Source organism: Lampetra planeri, chromosome 20, assembly GCF_965212315.1.
Source record: "Lampetra planeri chromosome 20, kcLamPlan1.2.h2, whole genome shotgun sequence".
Taxonomy (NCBI): Eukaryota; Metazoa; Chordata; class Hyperoartia; order Petromyzontiformes; family Petromyzontidae; genus Lampetra; species Lampetra planeri.
The window spans coordinates 5,978,817-6,006,121 of NC_136126.1; the positions used below are offsets into that span (position 1 = coordinate 5,978,817).

The 27,305-nt window shown below is 43.4% G+C and overlaps 2 protein-coding genes across 5 annotated transcripts in view; one reads left to right on the forward strand and one right to left on the reverse strand.

Annotated features, from left to right (window-relative positions):
* Positions 1 to 27,305, reverse strand: part of LOC144724351 (ras-specific guanine nucleotide-releasing factor RalGPS2-like) — a 194,572-nt gene that overhangs the window by 57,308 nt on the left and 109,959 nt on the right. The gene's annotated exons all lie outside the window — the stretch shown is intronic.
* Positions 681 to 27,271, forward strand: LOC144724350 (angiopoietin-related protein 2-like). The gene is made up of 5 exons (XM_078603408.1): positions 681 to 1,071; positions 9,259 to 10,248; positions 18,990 to 19,183; positions 23,504 to 23,774; positions 24,913 to 27,271. Exons 2-5 carry the CDS (start codon positions 9,351 to 9,353, stop codon positions 25,098 to 25,100), a joined length of 1,551 nt encoding a protein of 516 aa, XP_078459534.1. The 5' UTR covers positions 681 to 1,071; positions 9,259 to 9,350; the 3' UTR covers positions 25,101 to 27,271.

Consider the following 27,305-nt stretch of genomic DNA (forward strand, 5'->3'; position numbering starts at 1 on the left):
TAATACAGTAAATAAATTAATATTGCTGCCCATAAAAAGAGGAAACAGTGCCAGCCAAGTTTTGTTGAGCATCCTGCGGAACCCCTAATTAAGAGAAAATGCTCTTGTTCCGTAATGGGGATGCCTGCTGAGCATGTCCCACTTAAAATACTTGGTCAAGCTATGCACTTTTAAAAATATAGATTAAAAACTAATTTCTTTAGAATAACTTTGTGTTTAACTTGCTGTCATTCACCTGCACCACCGATTAGCGCGCTTATCCACGTACGGTGCAAAAGAAGTTCAACATACACACATACAATTGTGCAGCATGTCCAGCACTAATTTATACCTGTGCCCCAGCCCACGTTTAGGGTCACTGCACAATTTGGCGAAGCTCTAAGTTTGGATTAGCCCACACGGGTGATAAACAGAAGGCCCACAAAGCAGCTCCACTCCCAGTGCCCTCCCACCCTCCCCTCCAAACTCCTTGCTCTCTCCTCTCACTCCCCCCTTCTCCTCTGCACAAGCGTGAGTGACATCACGGGTTCCGCCTCTGCACATTGACGTGGAGTTCGAGACCGCCGGGGTCTGCCGGCGCGAGGAGGGACAGCGTGGCCCGGCGTTTTGGTTGGAGGGGCGCCGCGGTGGGGAGGAGGTGGTGGTGGGGGGTGCTGAGTTGGGGGGTTGGGGAGTGAGAATCGTGTGCCGGCCGAGAAAACAACATTACAGAGCAGGAGCTGCTTGGGCTCCCAAAGAGAGACGGCCAGTACTGCTGCCAGTGTCGCTCTGGGCTGACCACCCCCCCATCCCCAGCAACATGCGGCAGAGGCTCAGTCAATGACTGCGTTCACATAATGCTCCCCGCTAGGCTGGTGGGACCGGTGGCACCGCAATATTTGTCAGAACGCGACTTGTGACAGGAGGGGTGGGATTTACGTTTCGATCCGCCGCTGTCCCACAGAAACGATTTGCTCACGCGGAAGAAACTTTGTGCGCTAATCTGGAGCGGCTATGCTGTGGCCGGCGATGCATTCCTAACGTAGAGGATGCATAAACCAGCACGAAGAAGGAAAACAAGAGGATGACAAGGTACCGAGAGCAGGTTTTTGATTTTTTTTTGCACTCAATTAAGTGATGTTAATTTTAAAAAAATAAACGGCAATGATTTAACTATGCTCGATGGCTGCATTGCACTTTTTCAGTATGAACATCGTCCAGTGTCGTGAAATAAATGTTCGTATTGTATTGCATCAATCATCCTTAAAGAATTATGGTTTGGCAAAAAGATAGGTTTTATATAATACGTTGAAAAGCCAAGATTGTCTTCTGAGTGATGATAACCGAATTTGCTCTTTGGCTAAATAGGTATGTGAAAATGTTGTGATGTGACCATCGATGCATTAAAATATCCCATCGCAACGATCGTCAACTGTGCTGCAAACCAACGCAAGTTGGTGACACTAAAAAGGAAAACGAATTGTTGAGTATTTGACGCCACAAGATGTGATCAATATAACGCCAGATATCATCACAGTCACGTACCATCTGCACGCGTTAAGATTGTGTGCGTGTAAATGTACAGTGTGCTGAAAATAATTTAATGCAAAATAAACGCGAAAAAGTTATTGTCACGGGCAAACGTGGTTCAATCGTGAAGGCGGCCCCCAAACTAAAGTTATCTCGAGGCGCGGTAATAGGCGAGAAGGCAGAAATGAGAAAGAAACCTTAGGACAAGGAATGCGGTGTGTTACAATGCATATTTTTCCAAGGAAGGTGTTTTTGTAAGGCTATGACCAAAGTTAGGGTTCGCATTGAAATGTCAACATTCTGGGGTGAAGGGATGAAGGAAACAGCCCTAATGAGTACAGTCACAGTGTGAGATAAGGCTCTCGGCGAGTGTTACGTGATCTGGTGGTGAATGTAGGACTCTGTAATGTAAAGCACCAGCAGACGTTTACAATTCATTTGCCGTCGTAGACTGAAACAATTTGCATACCTTGTATTAAAATACATTAAAGTGATAAGGAATACGTTTCCTTAATAAATCTGTCTCTCCACAAAACAAAAAAACATTCCACAACCCTTCTGAGAGGGCAAACATTCATCAGTGTTGGTTCAGTACAAGAATATTCTGCGGCTGGTTTCAACCAAAGTGTCTCATCAGCAGTCAGGCTTGCTTAAATCAATGCTGGTCAATTCACATGTTCCCCGTATGCTTACCTTTAATATTCGGTAAAACATTTATTTCTATCACAGTGTTGGATTTTAGTGGGTAACCAGCCTTCGTAGTTTGATCCAAATAATCATAAGCGTTGTTGTGTTATGCTTTACATGATTGTGCGTCAAAGTATGGGACCCATTACTTATAAAAAGGGTCCCCCCTTGCCTATAACACCTGGCAATTTTAATAATTAGGTCTTATTTTCACACCTGTTTTGGAAACGTCACAATTATGTGGTAGGGGACAAAACATGTTTTAAAGGTAACAATAAGTAATAAAACATAAAAAGTCCCCAATTTTTTTGTATGCGTGCAATGATACCGGACATCAGTATCCTTAACGAGAAGCATTAGCCAGTCATAACCAAATACACTGCTGCATGAAAGCCCTTCCTAGCCTGAATAAACTATGGGGGTTGTTTGACCATACTTCACCATGCTGGTTAGTGTGGGTTGGTTAGTGAAGGGGGCAGGGATACCAAGAACTGACTTGGATATCATTCCACACTTACGGTCACCATGACCATGAATCTCTAACTCAGGGTCACCAGATTCACAGTGTAGTGCGCTAAACCGCGCTCACTCACCCCCCACCCCCAACTGACTATTGACCGCCTTAAAAGGTGAATCACCCAGTCGACTCAAAAACCCATCAGGAATAAAGTGTACACAACAAGGAGTACCCCTCCCCCATAGAGCCCTCTTTACACGCAAGCACTTCACTGCACCCACGGCCACACACACACACAAAGACAAAGATCTCCCCATATAGCCTTTAACAGACGGTTGCGGCAATTGCTGATAGCAAGCACCTATGAAGGCTGGGTCGGTACACGTGGGGGGGAGGGTGGCCAACACCACGCTGGGCTGCCTTTGTCTGCTGAGGGCTGATGTATGCAATGCCACACCAGGTACTGATTTAAGGCTGAGTCAACCTAGGGAGAGGTCCAGGACAGGTTCAAATATTCACCAGTATTATTGGTCATGAGCAGGAATCAAACTCAGGTCGTCCGATTTGTAACACAGTGCGCTAATCACTGCAAAGACAAAGATCCACCGTATGAGCCTCAACAAGCTGTAGAGGCAAGTGCTGTTAGCGAGCACCTTTAACGGCCAGCACAGCACACGAGGGGATGGGTGGCCAGCACCACGTCCGACCGCTTTTGTTTCCCCGAGTGTCGATGTATACACACAGCACCAGGTACTCGTTTGAGGCCGAGTCGACCTAGGGGATGTTCAGGACCGGTTCAGATAATCATCACTGGTGTTGGCCAGTGATCATTGGTGAGTGAGCCTTGAACTCGGGTCGCCGGGTTCGTAGTTCGGCCCGCGAACCGCAACACTACCACGCCCACACACACGCGGCAGTATGTGGGCGTGAGTCTGTCGAATGGATACCGGGAGTCAAGATGTTGCCGTATATCAAATTAGAGCATTGATACGTACCATTCAAAAATGAACACACAATGCCATTTAAGATACCCATAATAACACGATAACAACAGAGCGATAACATGAATGAAAAACACATTGAACAAATTTTACATATTTATTATGGAAGCCAGCATGGGTTTGTTTTTTAAAATGTTTACCCATGTTTGTTCAGCTCGGATTTTATTTTCCGAAATACTAAAGTACACATTTTATCTGATATACTGATATTAAAGCCCCACAGAAAAGTCTGTTACAATAGTATACTTGAGAATTCTAACATACCACTGCCTGCATACTGTGAGCATAATCTGGCTTATATTTACAAATGCCCAGATTCATGTGGTTTGAGTTGTTTCGTTTATTTTCTATTTTCCTTTTTAAAGTTTTGGCATCGATGAGAAAAAATAGGATGACATTTCATAAAACCGTTGTTGTTTGCGAGCCAGAATGTGTAAGATTTAATACGTTGCCCTTTAACCCCTCAAAAACAATAACTTGCCTTCAAATTAACATTTAAAACGAGGGGGCAAAATAATAACATACAAAATATGAAATGTAGATAAATCTGATGCATATCTACAGTTCCTATGATTAGGGAGATATACGTGTGAGATAGGGGAAGATGCGATTGATGAATTGCCTCTATTCATGTCTTGTGACCAAATCTCTTTAATGGGGGCATCTACTCTTTCTTGGATGAAAGCATGGATTAAAATTACTTTTTAGACAGAAAACTGTTGGGTAGACTCCACATTTCTCAGAAATACACGCACGCTATATAGCTCCTTGCAACACAGGCTCAAATGAGCACGTGTGTTTATATCCCGAGGTATACCCACTCACGTACAAACATGTATAAAGTGTATCAAGACACGAACACATCTTTACAGTTTATGTGCAGCTCTGTCATGTTTTAGATATGTTTGAGTACTTATTGTGTGTATGTGTTGTGTTAAGTAGTTTAACTTGTTTAAACACAAAACAAAATCGAGGCTATTTCCCAAGGGACATATTTATAGTTGTACTTATGTGAGCTACAGAATGTATTTTTTCCACGTGTGAATTTAGTAACTAGTATAAGGGGCACAGTTAATGGAGCCCAGTGGGATTTTTTTCCCCCCTTGGGGTAACCATTTACATGAGGACTCCAAATTAACACGTGTTTGCTCAATCAAGTTTTCAGACATCAATGCTTTCAACATAGTGGGCATTCATGTGGTGATCCATGCAGTGACATTCATAGGTGGACATGCACGATTTCACACGCAAGCACACGCATTGATAAAGTGCTGCGGGGAACAGGGAGGTAAAAATAAAGCAAATTAAAAGTTTCTATCTTTAACGCATGGCCTTCCCAACGTGCCCAAGAGATCTATAATTAGAGTTAAAGCCAAAAATCTCCCGGAAGCATTTCTGCATTCACCAGCCGACCGTGGACTGATTGGATATGCACTCTAAGCCAGGACTCATTAATTACTTACATCAATGAAGAAAATGGGTGGCTTAAGTCATTCCCACAGATTTTAATAGGATTGGCAGAATCGTTATGAATGTATTTGAGTGCTCATTTCTGTGTAGGTTTAAACAAAAAAAAAGGGAATTTCAATTAATGGGAATTTATATATTAATTTTTTAAAGAATGATATTCATAATAACAATATTAATTAATTATGATTTACAGCCCTTTTTACAATCCACTACTGGATGAAGACATTCACATGATGTGCCAATTATTGGGGTTGTTTGACCATACTTCACCATGCTTGGCAGTGCGGGTTGGCGAATGGGGGTGGTAGGATGGGTTCCGATAATGTTTGCCATGGCCGGGAATCAAACTTAACATTCACTCTATTATTTTACAAGTAACTGCCCAATGTAAGTTGGGCTGATTTAGAAGGACGAACTTTAACATTTCTTTCAAGCCACCCAATATGTTCAATGCATATTCGCATGCAGAAAAGTTAAAACACAAGAAATTTTTCGAGATATATGTGTGCACTGCCAACGCGTAAAAATGATGTCATTCATCCTGGACAGCCTCACCAAATCTGAAGCTTTTTTCAGGAGTGTCAAACATTGGGGTGTGTGGCCAATTCTGTTCATGAGTACTTGGCATTGTTTTTTGTTTTTAAGATGCCACGGTATGTGGAGAAATCTCGTGCATCAAAGGGGATATGGCCATTCAGGATCCACAAATATAGATTTGTTTTAACCCGTAAGCTTTCACGATCAATAGATCGCGTAAATATAAATGTGTCGTTAAACCCGCCACCACCCGACACAGCCAATTAGTAAGGTTTGACACGTAAACAAAACATCCCAATTCATTACTCGTTCAGCACCCCAGTGTGTTGGAAAGTAAACCTCTCCACCACAATACCAGGTGGCCATGACTTTAACTAATTGACAACACAATGGGGTGCTGAACTAGTAACAAATTGGCATGTTTTGTCTACGTGGCAAACCTTACTAATTGGCTGTGTCGGGTGGTGGTGGGTTTAATGACAAATTTATATGTGTGCGATCTAACCCAAAAGAAATAACCTCAATTAAAATATAGATTCAATGATTGCTGTTCTGCCATATCCTCCTGGCCACCTTGTAGCCCCGTGGTAATCTGTGGGTCTGAGTTTTTGCTGTCTAAGAAAAAAAGGGGCAAGGGGCATGAGTTGTGCATATCTGGACATTCCAGGTGGCATTGCATGGATATATGAACCTTGGTAAAAAAAATTATAAATAAACCTGGACGTGTTACACATTTCGTTGCAACAAAACGGGTCAGGAAATTGCAGTGAGATAGTCTACAGTTGTGTGCAACTGCTTGCAGATGTTACATAATAACGAATTGCGGGCAATATTTAATACAAAAACACCATAGGTAAAATGCCACATTGTTAATTTAAAGTGAAAGTAAACATGAAGGCGGCAATTAAACGTGTACATGCGTGCAACTACCGTGCAGGCAAACGATGGGGTTTTACGCAAATTACATGACATCATCAAAATATGTAGGGGCTTTGTGAACATGAGCCAACATATTGCACATGCTATGGATTTAAGACCACATTTGTTTTTTCAGCCCATAGCATTTATAAGTCTTGCTGAGCAGCCCATACTTGCAGATGTCACACAATTGTAAGGCCACAGTGAAATCACATGAAGGTTTTTTCGAAGCTCAAATCACAGTTGACACCTTTTGGCAACAAGCAAGTATGCACAACATAAGACGGTTATGATTGATTTAACTAAGTGAACACTCTCTAATTAATGTCTGCAGAGGCATAAGAATATTGAAGTTGAATTTTGTTAAGAAAATAAAGTTGTGCCCTTTCTTTTTACAAAAGAAACCTCTGGGGATAAAAAAAAACCCCTCAAAGACGATTTACACTAATGATATTTAATTAATTATATATCTTTTGCACTTGTAGTTTCTTATGAAAACAATATTTCCTAAAAGGTTCAAGAAACACTTGCGGTATGCATTAAGTCTTGCTGTGCAGCATTGATTTTTGTATCATTGTTATTTTACACTGTTCGTGACATGCATGTAATTATACATCATTATTTCTATAAAATGTGTGAACACAAACCGTGCAGCCACTTAGAGGTGCTACATTCCACCACAATGACAAAAGCATGGGTGGTGAGAATAGAATCGTGACAGTTCATCTCACCACAAGAGATCGGTGGAGAAGCAAGCTGGTGCCTAAACGGCATACATGTCCCGATCACAACTCTTAACTTTCAAGATAAAAATCATTACATGGGAGTATACTAGATTTGTGTTTCTATTTCATTTATACCTGATGATGATTGCTTTGTGTTGCAATCGAAACGTCGTATGCTAGTATTTAATTTATTATTTTATCTTTATACGTGACTTTACCGAAAGAACCAAAGAGTAATTCCTGCAGTCACGAAAGCTCCAAATTAAGTTTTATTACATGGGAGGTTGAATTTTTTTTATTTTTCATTTGTATAAATGAATCTTGTTTTGCATGGCCCGGTGACATCCAACTCTGCCCAGCTGATTGTAAACGTTTTGAAAGCCCCGACTCAGACTCAGCGGTTCCTTTCTCATGGAGAAAAGGGCAAAGGACACGAGCCGGGGAATGCCGGCCACCTTCCAAGCAGCCCGGCGCGCGCCGTCTGTGCCCAATGTGCCGGCATGCTGCGCCAAACAGGCTTTGACAATGAGCCGTTTTTAATTTAAAGGGCGCCTGACCGCGATTCGTTCTCACTCGCAAAACTCCCAGAGAAACACGTGGCGGCGGACCCCCCGACGAAATGCCATCGACGCACATCGCTGGCAAGGGCGCTGCGTTCGCACACACATTGCCCTCGTACATCATCGCAAGCTGTTCATAGGCGCCGGACTGAGCTCAGGACGGAGAAGCAGTTGCGTTCACTCAGCTGCTGCTGGCACCTTCGCCAAGTGCTTCGAGAATGATGAAGGAACAGCTGGATCAAAGCTCTGTGCCACGGCGCTGCACTGCGAAGCACACACCTGATGTGGATGTGGACTGTCAGCTCAGATAGGATGTGGGCGTAACCCTTGCTCCTTCTTGAGCCACTTCTCAAAATAATGGCCTCTTGTGAAGTTAAACAATGTAAAATTCAACTTAACCTTCCACCTGAATGGAACGAGTCAGACGTAATTTTGACAAAGTACAATTCTCTCCTGCCCTCAAAGCAGATATCTGGCATGTGGAATTTCAACGCAGGGTTTCAATTTACAGCATGTGATTTAAATAACTGGTACCATATCAAAACTTGGTTTAAAGCGTCCCACAGAGTTACACACAAGTTCAGTGCACGTTAATAAAAGCACAAAATAAAGTTACAAGTCAAAATTCTCGGGAAGGAATGTTTACAGTTCCATACGCCTTCCTGTTTAATTAAATCTGCAATATGATATACCTCGTCTGGTTCACATGGGCTCACTTGCACAGCTTAACAAAGGAGAGAAAAAAATTGAAAACATATATAAATCACAAACATATTCATTGTGCCTAAATGAAGCAGAGTTCCCTCGGTAAAAACAAATGCTGTTTCTATTAAGTCTGACAGGCAAAAAAAACCTGTTATGAAGTTGAGCTCAAAAGCAAGTGACACCAATACAAAACAACTAGTCGGTCTGTTTGGCGCCCCGTTTGTTTGGGTGTCTTGGTCCTGCGCATTTGCTGCCGAACCCCACACAGCTCTTGGTCAGTTCCACGTCACAGGAAGAGACACGCTATTAGCTCATTAAGGCTCACAAGCCATTTCCTATGCTTCACAGAGGTAGGTTGTTCGGAATAATTATAGGCATTCAATCACACGCTGTCTTTATTTACAAACGCCGACTTCGCTTTAACCTAATTATCCAGTACAATTGGAGGCCGTTCTATTGAATATTGGAGAGTAAAAGCAATTGTAACCCAAATGGGAAATGAGTTGCAATTTTAAGTGGTTTGTGGTCAGATGTCGTGTTGGTCTCCCACGCTCCTTATTTACCAAAAACAAATTCAGTTGTGTTTTGAAGAACGCAGCCTCAGCGAGTTTGTCATCTGTACAACATTACACGAGAATCCTTTCGTATGCCAATATACGCTTTGACTGTCAATCTTTATTTCCTCGCAGGAACACATCATCATCATCAGCTCGAACGGAGCGTGCCTTCGTCGTAAAACGTTACGCTGAATATTTAGCGCCTTTTGCACAGTAGACAAACGATGGATACCACGAACTTTCGCAAAGCACTTTTTCAAACGAGAGACACCATGGGGCTCTGCCTGCTGCTCCTGCTGCTTGCCGCGGCAACGACGGGAGCGCAGCGCAAGGAGGCGGAGATGTTCCTGGGCAGCGAGGACGACATGGAGTTCATCCACGTGCCGCGATACACCCGCTCGACTGACACGCAGGGCAAGTGCTCGTACACGTTCATCGTGCCCCAGCAGAAGGTCACGGGGCCCATCTGCCTCAACTCGCAGGGCACGGCCAAGGAGGAGGTCGCGGGCAGCGGCGTCACCAAGCGGGACGTGGAGGAGATCAGGGACGATCTGCTCAAGCACAAGCGGCAGATCGAGGGGCTGCAGCACATGGTGGAGGTGGACGGCGGGATCGTCAACGAGGTGAAGCTCCTACGCAAGGAGAGCCGCAACATGAACTCGCGCGTGACGCAGCTTTACCTGCAGCTGCTGCACGAGATCATTCGCAAGAGGGACAATTCGCTGGAGATCTCCCAGCTGGAGAACAAGATCCTCAACCAAACGGCCGACATGCTCAAGCTCGCCAGCAAGTACAAGGAGCTTGAGCAGAAGTACCACACTCTCAAGGCCGCCGTCAACAACCAGTCGACGATCATCGCGTGGCTGGAGGAGCAATGTCGGAAGACATACAACCCTCAGCCGCCGCGGTTACACGACCGAAACACGCTCAACATCCCTCCGCAGCAGGCCCCGAACAGTCATCGCTACTCGCTGAATCAGCTGTTCATCAACGAGATCCAAAGGGATCAGACTCTGCTGCAGACAGTGGCCAGCACCACCACCACAGCCAGCACCACCACAACCACCACCGTGCCAACGACGCTGCCAACCACGACTCCGCCCGCTCCCACCAAGGCTGCAGGTGCGTGAAACTAAAACTAAACTATTTTCTATTTTACCAGGTGAGGCCCACTGAGCTATGAAGCTCTTTTTTCAGAAGCGATGTGGCCACAAATGATATAGCTCAACCAAGTGGCTTATCACGTGGAAGTGTATAGCAGCCAAACACTCAAAATGCATATTTTCCAATTGCGGAAGGAAAAACCGGAGGACCCAGAGCAAAATCCACGCAACCACGGAGAGGACACGCAAACTCTAAATATACAGCAGCAGGCGTCAGGGTCGGGTCGAACCCACGACCTCCTGTATACCAGGCGAGGTAGTTAACATCTCGCCACCGTGGTGCCCCATCCTTCCCAGAGAGGCACGAGCCAAGCCAGAATCTCCCAGTGGCAGATGGTAATCGCCGGCATACTGACCCGACGGTTTCCCATGGTGGTTTGAGATAATTCAAATGCATGACCTGTTCACGCGAACCAAAAGTTTATGTTGCAGGCACTATTACCGAGAGATAAAGTATCAAAAATGTAATTAAGTTACGGTTAAAAACATATATAAAGTGCGATGAATGATGGATAATGTCCATGTGGCCAACGGCAACAACCAGGCAAATGTGTGTGTGGGGGGGGGGGGTGGTAATATCAGTATTAACATGAATACATGCGATAATCATCCACATTACTCTGGGATTAAGTAAGTCAGTTCATATGTCCCGGATTCAGGTATTGAGAGTCTAGAATAGATACCAAAGAAATCTGTAAGCAACTAAGGTCTCGTGCAAGATAGATAGCCCATGTTGGAAACTCATTGTTGTAAAGTATATGTGTAATTGTCCCCAAATGTGTACTTTGACTCTGGTCCAAGAAATTTTTTCTATTGTTTTTTCCCCTCCTTTAAATTACCTTGGTGATACAGCTGTCATGGAAAAAAACACACAGAACTGGAGAAAGAGTTAATATTGTGATGACATAAACAACGCCTCATAACAATAAACACATACAGCAAAGAAAGCTAATAAAAAAAATGCAGACTGAAGCTGCATATCCAAGGCAACGCTAACACTCCGGGTCTAAAACCTTAAAGTCAAAAAGTCAAATTGGTGATTTTGTTCTCTCTCTGAAACTGAGCATTAAAGCGGTGCTCATCTCTGGTTTACCCCTTTGATCCAGTGGTCGATGTTCATAATTCCTATGTCAGGGGCGAGGTTATCGATAGGACAACCACTGTTGACCAGAACAGAAGACTTCACTAAATACAACAAGGCACACGAAGAAGACATCAAAGTGATAACACTCCGCTGCTCCTGACGCAGTTATCTGGCTTTTGACCACTTGAATGTGAACTTGTAGTCGTTGCTCCACATCTACATCAGCCACATGAAAGAAGAAGACTTCCCCACAAAGCGGTACCAATTTATCGACCATGGTAAAAATGATTGGCTGACTCAACCCCCCTCCCCCCCCCCCAAATCAGGATTGCATTCGCAACCTGCCGGGCCACCTGGCCGGATGTCATCAGGTGCCAAACCGCAAACGGTCGCGATGTTTTGACACCTCGAGACGCCGCTTCTCTCTGCAATTGCAGCCACCGCTTGGCGCAGGCGCGCGTGTTGTTGCTGTGCTACGTCAGACCCACGTGCGCGCACACACACACAGGTCTCATCAATCCATCGCGGTCGTGATTGCGCGCATCAATCATTTCGAATAGCGAACCGTGCCCACAATCAGCGTTGCTGAACACGCCTTAACGTCCAAACGAGCAAAACGCACCCGACTCCCGCAATCGGCGAACACTGCTGTGCACGTTTCGGCAATTACCTCGCATTAACGAGACAAATTACCGCGGGTTTGTAACCAATTAGGCAAATCTGAGGCAATCAAATAATTACATAATCGATCATCTAGGGCTCGTCCACTTGGCATATGTGGGCTGTGATCATTGCCCTTGGTTACATTTGTTTCATCCTATAGCAACAAGAGCGGAACACCTGAAGTACATTCATGGCCCCATGTGCGCATGCGTTCCCTACGATAACTCGTATACCCCCCCCCCCCCATAGATTCAGCCACCACTGTGCATGTGTTTTTACTGGAATCTAAAACTCTAAACTAAAAAAATAATTTTTTTTTGTTTTACCAGGTAAAGCCCCACTAAGCTATATAGCCCTTTTTCCTAAGTGACCTGGCCACAAATGATAGCTTTACCAAGTGGCTTATCGCGTGGAAATTTATATCAGCCAAATACTCTAAACGCGTGTTTCAAAATGTGGAGGGGAAAAAAACGGAGGACCCGGAGCAAAATCCACGCGACGACGGGGAGAACACACAAACTCCGAAAATACAGCAGGCGTCAGGGTCGGGATCGGGATCGAACCCACGACCACCTGTATACCAGGCGACGTAGTTAACATCTCACCACCCCCTGCGTGGTGGGTTATGAATGGCCAGTTTAAATGATTTAATCCCTGGGAAATATATATTTTGTTGCAGCAATAAAAAGTGTTTTCCAAAAAAAAATGCCTTTCATTAGATGTATGCATTCTGTATATATGCCTGGTTTAAATAAATAAAAGCTGCACACAAACACAGTTCAATTCCTGTGTAGTTATCATCATGGATAATTATAATCATAATAGTTAACCAATTACATAATCTCAACATTTAACTGTTGTATATACAGGCATTTTTAAATACACTGTTAATATTAATAATAAACATAATTTGTATTTTCTTTTTTTTTAACATTGCCATATATATAGAGTAAATGCCCCTAACTTCACACTGACCGTGGGTCAACAACCCAATTACATTCGAGTTAAACAAGCAGGGCTGAGGCATTGCAGTGCGAATTCTTTATCGTTGGACCCCAAAGCAATTAGCTCTGTTTATATCATTCACGGTGGTTTAATTTAATCTGCTCACGATAAGGAGCCAAGGGGAGGAGGGGAGGAGGCTGGCGGGTGGGGATGGGAGGTGGACTAAAACTTTGATCACGAAAACCAATTGAGCTCGGAAAATGGAATCGGCCCTTGAGGTGCGCCCCATTCGTCCTGTTTTCATGTTTCCATCCATCTGTTAATTGCATTCGTGGGGGCCGAGGGCGAGAGCTTGCGCTCTTGTCTTGCACCATTACCACACACATCAAGGCAGGAATGCGGGAAGTCTCCACGGGGGCAAGGCCATCTGTATCAGATGCAGGAACTTGCACAGCAACGAGGGCGCCTCCCACAGATCAACAGCGACCGACCCCGGCCACGACGCGAACAAAAGCCCCGTGGTTTTGCTCGTCGTCAGAATTTCGCCCGCGTTATTTATTTCCATGATTGCGATGTATATACCGCGGGAAAGCGGTGACACATTGGTTAATGCATAGCGCTACGGGCTCGGGGTAGCCGAGTTGGCAACGGCGAAACGGTGGCTGCGAGCGATATCATCTGAACCGATCTTTGGCGGTCTCCTTTGCCAAACTACACTGGCCAGTGTGGCGAAGTGTGGTGAAACAACCCTCAAAGTTCGATACGGTGCAGGAAGACCTTCATGCAGAAGTAGTTTGACAAATGACTGAAAGTTATACATTGTATTATAGTGATATGCTGCACTTGTGTAATTACAATTTAGGTTTAGACAAATTCTCGAATTACGCCACTATATTCCTTTCTTCCTTCATGGTGCCAAAACGAATGTGCTTATATTGACATTGTGTAAAGAGAATACTTGACATTGTCTCAAGAGTTTAAGTGTTGTGATTGGCTACAACCCACTCTTGATGAGAGAACTCACAAGTTAACTTGTGCGATCGCTGATTTATGCAAGCGCACATATTGCATGGCAGTGGCTATAAGGTTCCAGCAGATGTCAGTGCAGCAATGGCAGCGGTCCAGAGACGTATTTGGTCCACTCGTTGGATTGAGTCCACGGATTGAACCTATCGGTGCAGAGCTTCCGAGTGTTATCTCCTCATATGCGTGGGTTTTCTACGGGACCTCCACTTCCTTTCTACATGCCGCCCAAGGCACTCATTAAAAAATTGGCCAAACGCCGTGATACAAATGAGCACTAAATAATCATTGAGGCTTCCCTTGTCAAATATCTGGGATTGGAATTATAACAATTGGCATATACGTACACACAGTAGTGGGTTTTTTTCTCAACACATTCCAGAAGGCCCAGTTACAGTACGAGTTACAAATGTAACATTGTACGTTTTTATTTTGACACCATACCATAAATATTAGGACTGTCACAAGATAGCCTGTAATTAAAGATAAACCCAAAACAGTAATTTAACTGCCAGAGTTCCATTTACATTCCTTTTTAGTGCAGATGAAAGCTTCCCATCTTTCCATTCCAGATGTTGTTTGAAAATCGACTGCATGTAATTTCCCTACAGTTCCAAAATATTTTCGCAAACATGTTTCTCTGAAGGAGACACCAGCCATGTGTGCAAAGTCAGAGGCACGGATGACCTCAATATCCACATTTTCCATAAACAGTCCTTTTTAGGATAAAATCAATACATTCTGCTGATGACAATGTCATTGTTCTTCTTGGTGTAGGTTCACAGTCGTGCTATACAATCTCTCCGCTGTAACTTCTGGTTGAACCGCGTGTTGAATTTCGATTTAAAGCTTTCGTGACTGCAGGGATTCATCTTCTTGGTTCTTTCGGTAAAGTCACGTAGAATGGAAATAATAAAATAATAAAAATAAAACATAATAAAATAATTCTCACTAGAGAAATAAACATAATACAATAATTATCACTAGAGAATTATTTTATTATGTTTTATTTTTATTATTTTATTATTTCCCTTCTACGTGACTTTACTGAAAGAACCAAGAAGATGAACCGCGTGTTGTTCATCACGACGTTCCCGACGATTTTGCACCACATGCCGGGGGGAGCCTCTTCAGAAATCGAGGAACGTTGACGGCACTTTCAAGGCACGTGGAGCGAAACGTCGGGACACCATGCCGACCAACGCTCGGTCCAACCCCGACGAAAAAAAACACGTAGCAGAGCCGCGCAGCACAACGGCGGCGCAAGCCTACGCTGCAGCATTGTCATCGCTACACGACCACAAACAAACAAAAACGGTCTCCCCTACAGCTGCCCTCTGGTTTGGTGCTGGGTCACCTCTTGTGTGAAACATGAGTGTCGCGTAGGAGGAGGTGATGTCATTTTTTCCCTCCGCACCCCCCCCACCGGCCCTCATTTGGGAAGGGTTTTCCAGACCGCATTCGCCCAGTGTTTTGCTGTGTTTGCAGCCAGACGTATCGGATGACAGTCCGACTCCCATGAGGTTGTGCGTGCATGTGGCGGCACAGCGGCGTTCGTACGTTGGGTGGGAAACCGCGAGTGTGTGTTTTGCTGGAAGCGCCTCCGCTTTATTCAAACAAGAAAAAAAAAACTTCTCCAAAAAAACTGCATCGCTTGCGAATTCAGTCGTCTCAATCATTCTGTAAAGTTACAGTTTTGGAATATTAGTCATTCGCAACAAAAAAACACAAGCAAAAATATTTACTCAAAGCCCCATGCTAATTAGTTTAGTGACCCCATTTTAATTACACCAAGCTGTCCTGGATATGAACGTGTTCTAAAATAGAATTTAGGACTATAAATGTTATCAAGGAGGGAACATGCAAATGCACGAACGCAAGCATATTTGAGGCTTGAATACATCACATCACTTACACAGTTCTACGATGCGTCTTTGTATAAAAGCTACACTACAAATTCAAGCCCCACTTGATAATGTAAAAATACCCAAGCGGTATTAACACTGCACCCCCGATAAGCACGGCTGGCTACGTAGGGTGCGAAAGAAGTTCAACATACATGCTTAACACCATATGAATAGTCCACCATGAAGAAAAACAATCATCACTTTCACAGTGCAGACAAACTAGACTGCCAGTACATTTTCAGAATGTCAAATTTGACTTTCCCCAGCACGTTCAATATTGAACAACAAGCACAGCCTGTTGCATCTGAACTTCTGACAGGTTCACTGACATTTTTCCAAATTTCCTCCGGCTTTCCCATGAGATTAGCTTGGGATCTTTTTTCAATGAACACATGACCAAGGCATTATCAGTAATCATGTAATGAGGTCTACAGACAGGGCATACGGAGAACATAATCACATGTTTGTAGTGGTCAATCCCAGCCCACAAGTGATGCCCTGTCACAGGCCAAGAGGGATATTGCATCTCCAGTTACTTTTTAAAGGTTAAAGGCTAACAAAAACGCCTCTTCACGTGACAACTTCTCCAAACAGCCAAAACATCAACACCCCCATGCCGTGCTGATGACACTAATCTTTTCAATCTAGTCAGGAATTGCTTTTAATAGAAATATAATTATTTAGGATAGCTCTAAGCGTAAAAAACACGCATTCACTATCAAATTACCGAATTATTTCATACCATTTTTTTTTAAATATTTCGTGCCGAAATCACTCGGTTGTGTATATGTTGTCAAAACATTATTAACATCTTACGTTTGGCCTGTTCAAAACGAATACAAGTTCTTGCACATTTTTACAGCTTGAGGTATGGTGCCAATTCATACGCTTATAATGGGGCTACCTATTCCTGTACAGGCACCAATACCAGAATTTACCGTTCTGGGAAGGTAGGCAGGCATGCTGAAGCCTATCTGAATGAATTAACATAAACCGTTTGTAAAAGCCAAACATCTGTATTAATGCTAAAAACTAAAAGTTTGGTATATTGCTGAATAATATTCACAAAAGGAAAATTCATTCCTACAGTGTCCTGGTCACATTGCCTTCAAAATATTACTGAATTAAACATTCTCCAATGATTACTTACGACACTGGTTCTGGCCAACATAGGAATTAACTCTGTAAATTAAGTTAATTGCCCATGCATATTGTTTGTGGACCAAACACTTAAGTTGACAAGACTGTACCAACTACACACTGGGAGGCATTGTACTCTTAATATGCTTGTGTATGCCAAAACTTTTAAAATTAAATGTAAAAATGTTTTACTCATAACGTTTGGCTCCCTGTAAAGCTGAAACATTCTGTACTGATCATATATTGCAGGAAAATACAATATATTATTAATTTTATGACCAAACGTGACTTGAATGGATCCAATTTCAATACATGTCAGAAGCTAAAAAGGATTTACCCCGGTTGAGTACCTGAATGGGAAACTGCCTGGGATTTCCAGGTATCAAAGGCTACAGCAATGGGTTCTTGAATCGATCTGTACAGAGCTTTGAGTGTCACCATCTTATACGCTGCATGCCAAACACTCGTTAATATCGAACTGGCCAAACACCCTAAGGTAGTAGGACCTTCCTAAAAAAGTATTGATACTCAGCAAGGCCATCATGGGTAATTAAATTAGATTATTAATGATAATACAAATGCAAAGGAATTAATTCAATGTGAACCTACGAGCATTTTTTTTACAATCTAGCGCTAAAGATTTTCCTCATAAAATATGCAAAGGAAAACTTTGCTCAAGTTGATCGCAAGTTAGTCTCAATAAACGCTTAACGTGGAGATGACACGTCCATAACCGACAAACAAAGCGCAGCGCTCGTCGCAACTCGATCTGTATTCCGCCGGCTGATTTACGCGCTGGTGAATCAGAGGTCGCAAACGGGTTTTGATTCCTTACCCGTACCCGGCCACACCAGGGTCGCAAACGGGTACCCGTACCCGTACCCGGCCGTACCCGCACCCTACCCGTACCCGGCCGGGTACGGATAGGGTACGGGTATTGGGTACCTGATTGCGACCTTTGGGATGAAGCCATGTTGCAGGCGTGGGTGGGTTGATTCTAGGAACTTGAATTGTGAGAAGAGACAAGACGTTGGAAAATGAGTGACAAACAGTTACTCACCAGTGACTCACGGTCTACCCGTACCCGGCCGCACCAGGGTCGCAAACGGGTACCCGTACCCGGCCGGGTACGGGTAGCCGGGCATCGGATAGGGAACGGGTATTGGGTACCCAGTTGTAACCTCTGTGGTGAATGTGACGCACCGCAGTGACTTGGGCCACACACCACAGAATATTTTGCCACGTTGCTTCACAACCAACGTAAAATTACCTGCGAGCGGTTTAAGACTTTCAGGGCATCATCTGACGCAGAGCAGACTAACTCGGGGAAAATAATGCAGGTCCTCAACAGTAATTCGGGAGAGACACTGAAAAGAATGTCCTCCCAAATTTCCAGAGTGGACAAATGAGTATATTTTCTGAATATATGATTTAAATGCCACTTTGTAATGTCATATTTGTGAATAAGACTATGTGCATGTAAGTACAAAATCACTATACATACAATTTCTAATGATTCACCCACGAACCCCCATATAATCAAATAACATCCATATCACGCACGGCATGGGAAGGCCCGGATCCAGCAGTGGATAATAAAAACGGCTGTTCGTGTATATTAAAGTCTTTATACAGCCCTCTGTAATTATAGACACTAAATAACTAGTCCAGATTAACAAGACAAATTATTTAACTTTAATGTCCCTACATTTACATCCTGCCATTCATGTACAAAGAGGCTATAGCTATGTGCAATTGTGCACACGTACACATGCATGCATGCATGTTAAACTTCTTTCGCATCGTACGTAGCTAACCGTGCTAATCGGAGGTGCCAAAATGGGAGCCACGTGATATTCTCATCCATATTTCTGTCTCTTAAAAAAGTTATTTTGGATTGTGTTTAGTTGTTTTTTCTTTCCCCCCCTACAAAAACAGGGCCTTGGCGGGACTGCCAACATGCATGGGACGAGGGCCACCAGACCAGCGGCATCTACCTCATCCGGCCCGAGGGAACCAGTCGCCTCATGCAGGCGTGGTGCGAACAGTTCCATGACCCGGGCGGCTGGCTCATCGTCCAGAGGCGCAAGGACGGCTCGGTTAACTTCTTCCGCAACTGGGAAAACTACAAGGTTGGTGTGCGTGGTTTAGAGCTGGCTGGCGGAGGACCTTGCCTGCTCCCCACACCCCCCAATAGCGTTACCCGACGGTTCGACGTGCAGTCGTACAAAGCGCAAATTTGGCTAAAGTTGGAATTTTATATTAAACTATTTTTTATTTTATGCGGAAAGGCACAATGAGCTTGATAGTTATTTGTCAGAAGCCACCTGGCCACAAATGATAGCTTAACGAAGTGGCTTATCACGTGGAAATGTATATCAGCCAATATCTATAAACGCGTGTTTATAAAATGTGGAGGGAAAAACTGGAGGACCCGGAGAAAAATCCACTTGATCTCTGGGAGAGGGAATGCAAACTCCAAACATATATATAGCAGGCGTGCCAGGGTCATAATCGAACCAGGTGAGGTAGTTAACATATCACCACCATGGCGTCCAATTACAGTTGGCATATCAACCTGATGTGATGTGGATCAGGCTATTTTGGTTCAGAAACTCGCCGATTTATTCTAGTCACTCAAGCAACTGGCGGCCTCCTTATAACTCTGCTACCACTACTGCAGTACGATGGTACCATCCCCCATCATTCTCATCAACTCATCTCATCTCATCACACTGTATTGCTTTATCATTGCTAAATCTCTGTTCAGCACCTTGGTTAAGCGCTATATGAAGTAAATTAAGATAAGAAGATGACATGGTTACTGTTCCAATGAACTTCACTCATTGACTCCTGCACCAATGTTGAAGACTGACAGTTAAAATTAGACACAAATGATAGGTTCTTGAAACAAATCGCAATCTCAAATTGTGAATCATTACATGCCCCGACTTGGTAACTTTTTAAAATGTAATTACACTCACATGCTTAAAATATATAAAGCATGCTGAAAGTACGATGTCACATCGTGACTAAATTGACATCCTAGATTTGAAGCTTTCGTGACTGCAAGGATTCATAATCTTAGGTTTTTTCGGTAAAGTAACGTAGGTAAAAAATTAAAATTAATAAAAGTAAAATAAAAATAAAATAAAAATCACGACGTTTCGGAGGCAACACAAGCTTCCGTCTTCAGGTGGAACCGTCACAGCACGCTTGCTGTATCCATTTACTTGATACAGCAAGCGTGCTGTGACGGTTCCACCTGAAGACGGAAGCTTGTGTTGCCTCCGAAACGTCGTGATTTTTATTTTATTTTTATTTTACTTTTATTCATTTTAATTTTTTACCTACGTGACTTTACCGAAAAAACCTAAGAATATAAATTGACATTGGTAACCATTCTCTGCCCACTGCAGTATGGGTCTAGTCCCATGTTGCTGAGATCAACTTTCACTTTCTCTGATCTTATTGGTGCTGTCTCCACTTGTGTCTCCTCCTCGAGCATCTTCCCTCCCTTGGCTTCCATTCTGTCACTCATTATTGTAACAAAAATAATGATCATTAACAGCCCTCTCTGCCAATGCACTGAACGATGCCATGTCAGTCGTGAGGTTTGCTTGACCATATTTAAACCACACTGGACTGTCCGGATCGGTGAAGCGGGACCTGAGGACTGCTGCAGATGTCAATCGCCACTTATGGCAGCCGTGACCAGGAATCAAACTCAGGTTGCCGGATTTGTAGCAAAGTGCGCTAACCGCTGCACGATGACTCCCCACCAAACTCACCCGCCCCCCCTGCTCCTTAGAGTACAGAAAAAAAACTGTATTTATCTTTAACACGTAGCAGGCTTTCGCGACCAATATTATTCATAATCAACGTTTTTGGGTTCAGATCGCGTTCTTTATAACGGCAAATTGCCCGATGATGCTGGATGCAATTACCAGCGAAACGTCGTACTACTCACATTGTAAATGTTGTGGTTTCGCGCTTCAACACACCGGTGGGCTAAATCAGTGAACTAATTTGTCTTTTGTCAACGTGACACTTTTTTACTGATTGGCCGTGTCGGGCGGGTGGTGGAGGGTTACGACACATTTATAAATAACGCGATCTAAACCCAAAAACGTTGATTATGTATTTATCTTTAATTATTCTTCATTTATAGCAAATCTAAAAATGCTCAAGCTGCAATACTGAGCTCCAAATTTCGATTATTCCTCCTAAAGGGGCAAGTCAGACTTAGTGTGGAGTATTAAGTAATGTTCACCAACGTGGGATGTCTGCGTAGCATATGTTAAACACGGTGTATTTACCAGACAGCACACCTGAGGCAACAGTACATACTCTGTCAGACTTTGGCAAGAACTGTACGATTTAAATGGCTTCATAAATTTCAAGGTTCACAAAACCCAGCTGCATTTCGATTTTGTGTGTTTTCTTCCTTCCATTAAATATCACAATCCCGTGGCTTATGACATCATGCATGACACGTAATAATTAAATTAAAGTATAAGAACCTCAACATACGTCCATAAGTATACGTACTGCACCTTATATTACAGCTGGTAGATTTAGAAATGCACAGGTCTTACTTTTCCTTAAGTACGTGTTATTTGGCAAAACAAATGTTAACGACTGCCAACGGCTTTTCAGTCTACTGAAGCTTTGCAGAAATAGGAACCCTTTTTCATTTCCCACCGACACAATGTGTGAGCGCACACACTTAACGTATGCTGGTGATGACTGTGTACGCACGTGACAGATTGATTTTCCCTGGCCACACTTCAATATTCACAGTATTCCTCATATTTACGAATATATGTAGCACACTGGGCAAACGAAACGTATGCCTGCGGTGAACGTTGTTTTCCAAACCATCTGCGAATAATTCACTCTCACATTTGCTGCAATAGAGGTACCATTGTTTCAAAAGATTAAATCAACGTGCAAGGCAAACTTGAGACAAGGCTGCACAATCCATTAGAAATGCTAATTTGCCGATATCTTCCGTTGCAATCCATATCCAGATCGCGCTCGTATATGTGATCACTTGGCACCCGTGAATTGTACAAAAATGACACGACATTTAACGCACCAAGCCTTTAGCAATGGAAATGACTGGCTGCTGCTTATTTAGAAAACAAAAAATCTTACACATCACAATGTTGAGCCAGACATCTGCCAGATCACAATTTTGAGTTAGTGTCCCTCAAGGATTCAACATAATCGCTTTTCAGTGTTGATCTATACACAGCAAACAGCACTATTCCAGACGGTTTACCAATTTATACCATTCAAGAAGAAGGTCTTACAGTGCAAGTCAAATTAACGTGCATTCATCCGGCAGCACACATAAGCAAATGCTGTGACGGATTAAACAAAATTGAGACAGATAGCGAAAGAGCATTAACTAATACTAAAGGGATGTACAAACCCCACAGTATTATACAAAAATGCTTTGGTGTTGAAGATTTATAATGTTAAGAATAAATTAATCACCGTGAGGCTATGTATGGTCTTTGATGACCGGACTGAACATTTTCGCATGCTACAATGGTGCAACTTAAAGAGAGCGTGTTGTCCATAAGGATTGATGTTGAGCCCCGTACCGAATGAACACGAGGCAGGTGTTGGAGGTTTACATTTCACCAGCTGGCAGACGCTTTGCCCTTTGCTTTTAAGTAAAAATATAACGTGTCATTTTGCAGTGAGAAAATATCCTTCTTTAACCCATTCTGAGTCAATGCATGGATATCACTTTTCGTGCAAGAATATGACCGACTCCATGATCACGCTCGACCAATAATATAACTGCTCTGACACAATACGCTCACACACAATTGTCGTAAATGCCTCCAGATAAAGTTAACTCCGTGTACATTTACAACCCTTTTGTCAACGCACTTTCTGGATGAGGGCCTCCCCAATTACGCGCGGGTTTGGTGAATGCAGGCGGTATAGATGCTGAGAATAGTACAGTACAACAAATGGATAGTGCTACACCGCCCTGTGCTGAACAACTCTCTCAACAACAGCCCAGAGCAACTGTTTTGCACTTGGTGGCCGCCCATCCATACACTCGCCAAGGCTCAAACTCGCTCAGCTGCTAAGATCTGACAAGATCAGGTGCATTATGGTTATTTTGGTAACGGGTCTGCGTTGATTCCATTTTGATGAGGCGCAATGAATGGCACAAAGATGAACGGTTGGTTGGACGCAATAACATAACATCTTGACATGTGCAAAAAAGAGCTTCATAAACTCATCGGATTCCTCTAGTGTAAATAAATATTCTGATCCTGAACATGCCGACACGCGTGTATGCATGTGCACATACACAATAGCACAACAGTCAAACAGTGAAATGGGTAAATGATAAAGGAAGATGACGACAATCGTTCCGCTCGTACATCCCTTTTCCCTTCCCCTTCTTGACACCTACGCAGCTTGGCTTCGGCAACATCGACAGCGAGTACTGGCTGGGCCTGGAGAACCTCTACTGGCTGACGAACCAGACCAACTACAAGCTGCTTGTGCTCATGGAGGACTGGCAGGGCCGCAAGGTGTTTGCGGAGTACGCCAGCTTCCGTGTGGAAAACGAGAATGACCATTACCGCCTGCGGCTGGGCCGCTTCAACGGGAACGCCGGCGACTCGCTCATCTGGCACAACAACCGGCAGTTCACCACGCTGGACCGCGACCGCGACTCTTACTCAGGTATCACCCCCCACAATGCAACGGGGCCGCGTGGGCAAGAAGCGTGCCGACGTGGGTGCAGGTTAAGGGCACCGCCACACCACCTCTGATGACGCAAGAGGAGAGAACTACGCATAAAAGGCATCGTCATCTTGAGTTGGTGTATTATTATTATTGATATTCTGCAACTGAATAATAAAAGATCAGGCTCTTAATGTCCCAGGAAAGCAGCTACCTCGAATAGAGGACGATTCTGGTTAAGCCAGGGACAGGTTGCAACCCTCGTGTGTCCGTAATACGATGCACCTGTAGCAAATGTCCGCCATTCAAATGCCACCAGCACAGGCAAGGGCTTTCTGAACCTGCCCATGACCCTGCCCTTGGTTCGTTTAATGTGTGAACATCGGTGATTGAGAGTCAAAAGCAGGTCGCCAAAGTGCTGGCCTAATCACCTACAATAGTAATTGCTTTGGCATCTCTTTAAATGACGAAATGTAGGTTTTGTTGTATTTTATGCATGCTCGATGACATATTTTTTAGCAAATCTTCACTCTGTTCACCATTAACCTGCAGCATTTTTTTCTTCACAAAATCGACATATAGAGTGCCGCATGTTTGATCTTTAAGTATTTTGAAATAACCAAAGTGATTAGGTTGCTCATACATCAGAGTACCGAACTGACACCGCTGCCATCCTGGGTATAAATCTGGGTTTCAGCCACCCGTAATTCAACTGGGTTCTTAAGTTTACCAAGATGATGGTCACAATTTCACGCAAAAAAATACATGACATAAAATTCGGATTCTCGCTAAATTTGGCTACATTTTGTGGAGATTGCTGCTCATTTGACTCCACTGAAGACAAACAATCTCACATCAGGAGATGTGGGAAAGTGCAGCCCTACTGTGTAAAAGGCTAAAAGGACCTGATTGAAGTGTTTTTTAAAAGTCCTGGGAAAATGTTTAATTCTGCAGCCATTCTCTGACACACAGGGGGAAGTGTCACTCGATGAACTTTCCAAACAGATTTTTCCGCCTTCTCACACGATGCAAAGAGCACAGCCGGAATAAAGTTGGCGGTGAAAAGAGACCGAACTAAATAAAGCACAAGAGGGCCGCTAGAAGTAACGTCACGCTGACCGTTCTCCCTCCCTGGCAGGCAACTGCGCTCACTTCCAGAAGGGCGGCTGGTGGTACAACGCCTGCGCGCACTCCAACCTCAACGGCGTGTGGTACCGCGGGGGCCACTACCGCAGCAAGTACCAGGACGGCGTCTACTGGGCCGAGTTCCGGGGAGGCTCGTACTCCCTCAAGAAGGTCCTCATGATGATCAGGCCCAACCCTTAGGGGGTGCGGCCCCTCGCACGCAAGGCCGGACCGGATGCGCCCGCCCCCGCCTCCTCACCTCAGCATCGTTCAGATCCGAGGCCGGACGCGTAACTAACTGTGTGCGCGTCGCCGCGTCAAAACTGCACGTGCGCAGCGCGAGCGCACTTCTTTTCATTTGCTCTCTCCACCACCTCGCAAAATTCTCAGATGTAAAATGCAACGAGTTGGATGTCTGTTCTTCTCTCCCCCTCTCCCGGCCCCACCCCCCCCCCCCCCGCACGTTCGATGAGCACGGTTGGCTCCGTTCGGTGCGAAATAAGTTCAACACACATACGTACATACAGTCGCAACAAAATATTGGTCAAAGGTGCGCTCAATCCTTGCTGCGCACACGTGCACAAGTACGCACACGAGAGGTAAATAATCAGTAAAAATCACAATCGAATTACATTTTTTATCTGCGAGGGCATTTTTCAATATTTGTAAATGCAGCGGAGTGGTGATGAAATACAAATAGACGCACATGCCATATCAATGACAAAGATAAGATTTATGAGTTACAGAATGGGAACTAATAAAGAAATGGAATACATGCCCGCGTTTACAATGAGCAAATATCATTATTTCATGTCTTCCCATGAGTAGCTATATATTTTATAGGACTAATATGTAAATGTAAAGGGAGGAATGAGCAGACACTAAAAAAAACCTAACAAATTCAATTCACTTCAACTCCTGGAAAATTAAATGGCAATCAGATACTAGGAGGAATGGTTCTTTAATTGAACCCCGGAATGTCTTGTAAGTGATACAGGGTACAAACCAAACCAGTATTTTGAGTGGGGAATACAGGACCCTAAGACATGGAGATATTTGAATCACAAAGGACTGGCCACAATCAGAATATTACAGATGTGTAGAGGACGAAGGCAAAGGTTAGGAATGTGTGTGGGTGTGAGAGACTGTGCGCACAATGGTTGATGATGTTGATTAATTGAATTTAAAACAAGCAAACAACAACATTACTTTTCCTATTGTGCCTTGAAGACAAAAAAAGGGCTGAAATGCTATGGATCTCAATTGTAAACATTACAGAGCTTGCCGCTACGACATAGAGGAATGTGTAAACATGTGATTCCGCCATGCAATAATCTTTAACTTTAAAAAAAAGATAGTAACCGAACTTTGTTTTGTTAATTGCAGGCAATTGTTTATAATAAAAAATATATATTATTGGTTGTATTGAGTATTGGTTGTACAGCCCAGTGGAGTACTATGCTTTGAATATAACTTAACATTTCTTTATTGTTATGTTTAATCTTTTGCTCTAACAAATTTAGATTTCAATATCAATAACTATTACGATATTTTATTTATCAGCATATCAACTGCCTTGCTTTTGTTCGCAAAGATACTATTGTAATGATGAGTGTATATTGATAACACTGGTCAACACACTTTTTCTGGCATAAGGTATTCCAACGGGTTTAAGGTAATTTTGGGGTGCCGATTCTAAATCTGGCATCAGTTTTTGTCTATCACATCAGGTTTTTGAGATAGCAAATATTGCATTTTCAATAAAAACTGCAGAAGAAAAATATTAAATAAATGTGGATATCTACATAAAATGATATTATAAACACACTATCCTAAAAATACAGCACCATATTTTAACACTAAAGCAGTCACTGACTCGCAACAACTTGCAATCATAAGTGACGGAGTTAATTTTGGGTAAAATCAATGAAAATGGGGTATGCCGATAGCATAAAATGAGATGTTATAGAGCAAATCTGAGATCAGATTTGGAATCAGCACCCTGAAATTAGTCTAAAACAGCTGCAAAAGTCCAGGCCAGAAAAAAATGTTTTTTTTTTTTGACCAGTGTAATTCACGTAAAATTTCCAAATGAAGCAATATCCTGAAACGTCAACTCGAGGATTGCAGACTATGGCTATGATTTTAAATTGAAACGTTCCGACTCACTTATGTTGCTATAAATATGATGAATGAAATTGTAGGTGAGCTGGTATTACTTTCAATGTGTCAGACGGATGTAAACATTTAAATACTATGGGTTGCTATGGCACTGAATGTAGTAGGAGTGTAAAATTACATCTTAAGCCATCATTGCCATTGTACTGTATCATACAGAATTTATTTCAATAAACAATTTCCAATGCCTTCGACAATGTCATTTTGCAAGCCACATGCTGCCTTTAC